At 43.0% G+C, this 6,938-nt stretch overlaps 1 protein-coding gene and 1 pseudogene across 3 annotated transcripts; both read right to left on the reverse strand.

The window, feature by feature from the left end:
• Positions 1–344: 344 nt before the first annotated feature.
• Positions 345–1,218, reverse strand: LOC104452262 (annotated as a pseudogene).
• A 709-nt stretch (positions 1,219–1,927) lies between these two features.
• Positions 1,928–6,490, reverse strand: LOC104450665 (DNA-dependent metalloprotease WSS1). Of its 3 annotated transcripts, none has more exons than XM_010065328.3 (5): positions 6,333–6,490; positions 4,806–5,006; positions 4,499–4,694; positions 3,076–3,546; positions 1,928–2,486 (listed from the first exon to the last, which is right to left on the reverse strand). In XM_010065328.3, the coding sequence occupies exons 2-5, from the start codon at positions 4,958–4,960 to the stop codon at positions 2,298–2,300; spliced, it is 1,011 nt and encodes a 336-aa protein (XP_010063630.1). In that variant the 5' UTR covers positions 4,961–5,006; positions 6,333–6,490; the 3' UTR covers positions 1,928–2,297. The 3 variants fall into 3 exon arrangements, with proteins under 3 accessions (XP_010063630.1, XP_010063629.2, XP_018732249.1); XM_010065327.3 differs by having other exon boundaries at positions 4,806–4,973; positions 6,333–6,481; XM_018876704.2 differs by having other exon boundaries at positions 4,806–4,977; positions 6,333–6,480.
• Positions 6,491–6,938: the final 448 nt, after the last annotated feature.

Here is a 6,938-nt window from a genome sequence, read left to right on the forward strand (position 1 = left end):
CAAAAAGGCTCAGCCGAGCCTTGTCCAACCACTGGGGAGGCTCCGCCTTGCCGAGGGCTCGCTTCACCCCGACGAGGTCACCAACCCTCGTCTGGTGGCAACCGGCCAAAGAGGAAGAAGGAGAAATAAAAAGAAAAAAGAAAAGAGAAAAATATAATAAAATTATTTTAAAAATAAAAAATTCTAATTCATAAATGAATTTAAAGACTTACCAAATGCATTTCTATTTGGAAATATAAATTTTAGACAAATTACCAAATGCCTTCAAATATTTAGAAAGTCATCTAATAAACAAAATAAAAAAGAATCATTTATGTATAGAAATTACTCCACAAACAGAATAGTTACCAATCAAACCTGGACAATGAAAATGGAGGTGGAACTTGGTGATGCGGCCCTTGACTGTAGGTCAAAATTAAACGGTGCCTGAGAAGCCAGTTGGCGGCCCACCGCCGGGCCGGCTCACTCTACAGGCAGCAAACGACAAAGTCGCAGAACTCCTGGGAAGCGGAGGCGGGGGCCTCGGGGGGGTCCGACATGCAATGGCGCTCATGAGGCTGGCCAAGTCGCCCTGGTGGCTGACTGTGAAGGGTAAGTGACCGTGGTAGAACTGGAGGATGCTGACGCTGAAGCTCCAGATGTCGCCGGCATAGCCGTTGTAGTTGCCGTGGTTGAGGTCGGCGGTGATGCGCTAGGGGCTCATGGAGGCGATGGTGCTGACCAAGGAGTTGGGGTCCATAATATAGGAGAAGCGGCTCACGCCGAAGTCTGCGATCTCGACCTCTTTGCTCGAGTTCACGAGGAGGTTCGAGGGCTTGATGTCGTGGTGGATGATTTTGCGGCGGCGAAGGTAAGCGACGCCGCTTAGGATCCGGTGGCTCAGGTGGCTGAGGTGGCTTTCATTGCCGATGTGGATGCCCTCCAGCGACCCGCCATCCATGAACTCCGGCAGCACCTGGATCTCCCCGTCGTGGTCGCCTATCTCGTGGCACTTCACCACGGTCGGGTTGTCCATGTCCCGGAGGATCTTGATCTCCCGGCACGTCTGGCGGTGCGCCACCTCATTGTGGTTGCCGTATATGACCTTAAGTGCGTAGACCCGCCCCGTTGGCCAGTGGATTACCTTGTACACCGTCCCGCCGCTCCCACTCCCGATTCGACCCACCCGCTCCAGCTCAGAGAAGTGCATCTGGTGGTGGTGGTGGTGCTGCTACTGCACTGCTGTCTCCGGAGGGAAGACATTGCCGACGCAGTAGCCGGTGCTGTTGTTGCTGCCGTGGCGGCAGCTCATGGACGGCGCCAAGTTGGAGGGCGGGAGGGCAGGGTCGCGCTGAGGGACCAAGTTCTTGAATGCTTCTTTGGTTTACTAGGCTCACCAAGTACTGTTTTTTTTTGGGGTTTTGAAGTCTTTTAACCATTGCAGTTGAATGCTTCTTGGGTTATTCCGAGTCCACCAAGCTCTTGGCGGTGTGTCTCAGTCACAAAATTTCCGGGCAACCTTCTTCATGCCCTGAGACTCGAGAGCGAGAAAACAACACACCGATCAACCAAGGCAGCTCCAATCCTCATCTCATCACATGTTTTTTTTAGCACACTCTTGATTCGTCATTTGACATTGATAAGTATACTTTCCAAGAACAAGTTATCAAAACGCGTTTTTTTTTTCCAGGTCACGCAGTGCGGTTTCTTCCAACTTCTTGACCAAACCTTGTGGTTTACTGCTGACTCAGTGAAATACGTATGCTTAAAATTGAATGTCTCGGTTTTCTAACCATCTTTCTAGATAAGCTAATGGCTGAAAGTTGATCATTTCTGGTCAAAACTTACATGATCTTGGTTACTGTGCAAGAAAAACATCGCCCTTTGGAAAAGTCTAGTGCTTCCCATGCTCAACATTGCATGCCGGGTCTTATCTTTTGACCTTCTCTTAGAATACAATACATAAAGCCAATCTTTCTATACTGCCAAATTAGGTCTCACTTGGCTGAAAACACAGCACTGCATCACCATACGAAAACCTTAAAAGTTCTCTCCACGTCTACAAGCTACTCAAGCACATGACCTTCTTTGAGAGAATCTAACTTTCTATTTCTGTTCTATCTTTGATAATCCGTCAAGCACATTACGGAAACAACCAAAAGTAGCGACCGATAAGCAAGTATCATAAGTCGGCATATCATAAGTTTCATGTAATTATATGACACTGTTATCATCAGACTGAACAGTTGCAGTGCAAGTCACAGAATCTTCTTCACAATCTGGCACTGATTGCATTGCAGATAAGTGACTTCTCTTTCTCAGGTGCCAACATAAGGTCCGCGGCTAGAGGCAGGTGGACCATATGAATATCTCCACTCTCCACAAGCTAGGCATCTATCTTGCTTAACGCTGTTATCAAGTGTACAAAATTTACATGACCATCTGTTTGATGTTGCAATCGCGATGTGTCTTTGGGATCCACAAGCTTCGCATGATAATGCCAGAGGCTGCAAAAGAAAGGGTTATCATAAGGATAGAGAAAAGTATAAATGTAGCACGACGGCTGAAAGATTTGCAATGCGCCAATCCAAGCATGAAAATAGTTGCATCGCTATCCCACATACGGCAGCCCACCTAAAGATGAGCAAATAATGTGTTGATGCCATATCAGACAACTCATCCAGGATCCACAAATGCAATTACAGGAATCAAAATAAAAATAATGAAGAAATAGTGAGGGGGGCTGAGCTAGACTCCCCTCCATTTTCCGTTACAGTGAGAACAAACAACCATTTTCTAGAGTGAGCATCCTGATAAATCAATCATTTAAGTATAATAAGAATTCAACATAGCACCTCCTAAGCCAAGCCAGAAATAACAATCTGAAGGAAGTGAAGTGACTTATATATATGCAAAGACAATTTTCGTCAACCAAAATTATTCATGGTTTTCATGAGTGACAAGGCACCTAATCAATCTTAGGTGCCTGAGACAGGAGTCAAGGGACTAACTTGGAAATGATGGCACTTCAGACTTTCTAAGCCTGCATGGTATTGTGATGTACAATTGCAAATACTGTAAGGGAGAACACTTTACCTGATTTAATAAAGTGCAAGTATTGCACTGCCACTTCGCTCCATCATCCACTGCTTCCAAAGAGGAAGTGAAATTGACAGGTGAAGTTGTTGCAGAGATGCCAGCAAATGATGTGGATGCTTTTGACTTCTCAGGAAGTTCCAAGGAAGGTCCAACTCTTCCTTGGAATCCATCCTGTACCTCTGCAGATTTGGATCCACACCACAGATCATCATGCAATCTCCTTTCTGCTGCCATTGCAGCAGCTTGTATGGGGCTAAGAGCATTCCTAATATCACTATCACCCCCTATACGCCTAGGCCCTGATGGCAGTAGAGCTCCACGTCTCGCTCTGTTTTCTGCAGCGGCTAGAACAGTTTGATGTAATGATGATGGTGGAGGCTGACGGGAGAACCCACCTAAACGTCTCCCTGGAAGATCAAAACCTTGACCAGTTCCTGTAATTCCTTTAGCCATCAGCTCCTCACACTCCTGCAAAGGAAAATCAGTAGTCAGGGAATGACAGGACAAACATATGTTGTTAAAGTATTCTAACAATAAAGTGACAGCACATCTATCAAATCTATCTCAGTACATCTATCAAATCTATCTCTCCTAAAGATAATCACAAAATCGTATGTTAGGACTACATGAAGCATCTCAAAGGTGGAAAGATTAAGAGAGGTGGAATGACAAATGAACACCCGACAAAGCCTTGGTGTCAATTTTTTCTCCTCTCAGTTTATGCTATTCTTGTATTGATGGTAATTCTCATAAAGGAAAGCTAGTTGTCCTGGCAAGAAACAACCAGCACCACCTAATCCATGCCTCTATCAAGAAGGCCAAAAGCTTAATACCCATCCAGGCAGAGGCCAAAAGTTACCGCTTGCACTAGGATTGGCCAATGCTTGTCCTAGGGTGATATAACAAAGGGTAACTGCAAGCACTGGTGGATCCTATATCATGTGAGAAAAACAAGGATTGGCACATTTTTGCACATGCACATGAATCAGGGATGCTTCACCAAATTCCTAAATTCCTGAATGCTAAAACAAGTGGATGCCTAGGGAAGTAAATGGGGCAGCTCATTCCATGACAGCTTGGCCTTCTAGACTCACCATATTTGTGGACCCCTTTTTAGTTGCCAATATGCCTTCTGAGGTCTGGTAATGCTCACTCTTTGATTTTAAATGCAGGCATTCAACCAGCTCAAAGAAAAACTATGTTTTGGATGGTTGAATGCAGTTACATTTGCTAACAAAAGAGAAACGAGAGTGGAGTTATGCCAATTGTAAATCATACACATGCAGATCCATCAAACTCAAAGAAAATGCAGCAAATACCATGCTAACTCCCCATTGTACAATATATGAGTGGCCATTGCTTGGTAGTAACACACTACCACCATTCATCCCATACAATTTTTGGGGCATGTAACGGTTACCTTTCTGATTTTGTCCAAAAGATTGTAGAAGTCAGCATTATGTGGACCATATTCGATATGACATAGCTCATGCAGCATTGTATCAAGAATCTGCTCATAAGGGAAGAAATCCCACTCATTGTTTGGTCTTCTCAGCCGGAGTTTAATCTCTGCTCCTCCACCTATGTTCAGCCCCAGAAGAGATGGATTGGGAGGACTGAAAATTCAAAGTTTACCAAGAGGATCAAGAGTAATTTAACCAGAAAGCAATCTTACATAAATATATTAGAGAAATAGAGTACAAGGACACAATGAAAAACCAGCACACCAAAATTCTGAAAGAATCTCCACTTTCCATTTACGTTTTCGCATTATTGGCTGAACTTGTTTTGCAACTTTCTCAAGAACTTCTCTAGCATCTTCTTCTCCAATCTTCTTCAGAGGCTTGATTTCCCAAACCTTGTTAAGATCGTTAAGATCCATGATGGAGCAAAATCTATCTTCACAAAGTAAATGGAAAGATCATGCACTGCAAAAATTGACAGAGAAGAGTTTTAAAATTTATTCCTACCATAAGCCGGAGACTGACCATACAAGAAGAAAATAACAGTTTCCAAATGGAATACAATATGCAAATTCAAGCAGATTACAGAATTAATATAGCCAGAAAGTTCTTAAACTCTGCTGCCACTAGATTTAGTAAGTCCATCTTTCTTTTCCGTGAGCCGGGTACTTCAATAACATTAACACGTAAGCAAAATAATTAAAGCAGAAAAAGGAAAGGAGCGAGAATAAGCATTGCAAAACTCTCAGCCCACTTCATTCAAAACAAATTATTAAGATTTATGATATCAGTTGTATATATTTATATATATCCGATCCCATGTAACGAGGGCTAAAATCTATGAAAACCAAAAGTTCCACACACATGGGCTTCAAGAGTTCTTTTCACCATGCCATCATAAATGTGCGAATAGACTGACAGCCAATCACCGATACTGGGCACATCAATAATGCCTTTATGCGCAGCATGAGGAAGCAATATACGCCCATCAAAAGTGGTAAATACATTCTTCGTGTTGGTGAATTAATGTGAAAAGTGATGACTTACTATCAACACAAAGAACATGTTTACCACATTTTAAGTCGGTGCCACCAGAGAAATGGTGCACAGTGCCATGGAACAACTGTGCCTATAGCTCATATTATCAACAAAAACATGTCAATTATCAAATTACTAATGGCCTTATACGAGCACATTTGCATTGGCGCATGCACAAACATACCCCTCACAGGACACCAACTCGAAATTTTTCCTCAGACTCTTACGTATGTTCACAGCATCTTTCTCTCATCACCGTTATCAGCAAACTCGAAAGCTTTCCCAGCTCTAATTAAGTTCCCATTATATAAAGCACCGAGCTTTTTCTCGGTGTAGTGGGCATTACGACACCACGACCACATAACAAACGAATTACCATATGCAACACCTCCACCGGAGCTTTGATGTCGCTACTCCGAGAGTCGTCCGACTCCTCCCGATCGTCTTGATACTAACACACCTCCGCTACCGGAGTTTCTACGTGCCGTTTCACGGAAAATTATCCCAAAAAAATTAGCAAGCAGTGTCGATTACCCAACACCATGCTAAAGGAGAGGGCTTTCCAAGGTGGGTATCCTCCAAATCGCAAATGACGAACCAAAAACCCAAAATTCGACGAATCCCATGAATCTTTTGAACGCATTAACGCCTTCTGAAACGGAACCAGCAGTTGCACGTTGACTAGCACCGTCAAGCATCGACAAGAATTTCCGCTATTCGCATGCAGAGAGAGGGAGAGAGAGAAAGAGGTACCTCCACCGAGTGCTGATAGGCTTGGAGAGAGGGAAACGAAGCCAATCGGACAGCGATCATGGTTCGTCCCTCTGTTTTGATTATGTGGTTCTTTTTCTTTTCTTCTTCGGGAAGAAATCCCATTTTTCGGATGCGTCTCTGGTGACCGCTGAACTCTGGTCTGGTTTACTGACGTCTTCCAATTCTTTCTGATTGGACGGCAGCATTTTTCACACGCAGAAAAAAAGAGTAATAATAATAATAATAATAATAATAATAATAATAATAATAATAACCCATTGATTATCCTGGTTATCTTATTTTCGTTATGTCTCTTCAGTTCTTCATCGTCGTATGAGAGGATTTGATTTCCATTCCGTTATCAACTCCTATATGTTATCCAGCACATAATTTTAATGCACACCAAACAACCTCTTGGTGATCCTAACATTAAGAAGAACGTAAGTTTTTGACATTTCTATAGGCCGATACTTGCATGTGGTCTTAAAACAATCTTTTTATTAATCATGCAAGGCGTATAATATCGATAATTAGTGATCTGAATTCAATAATTTGATAATCTGCGTCTCAGTGTGATATTACATTCTCAGTTGTTTTCATCTAAAA

Source organism: Eucalyptus grandis, chromosome 6 (genome assembly GCF_016545825.1).
Source record: "Eucalyptus grandis isolate ANBG69807.140 chromosome 6, ASM1654582v1, whole genome shotgun sequence".
NCBI classification, from domain to species: Eukaryota; Viridiplantae; Streptophyta; class Magnoliopsida; order Myrtales; family Myrtaceae; genus Eucalyptus; species Eucalyptus grandis.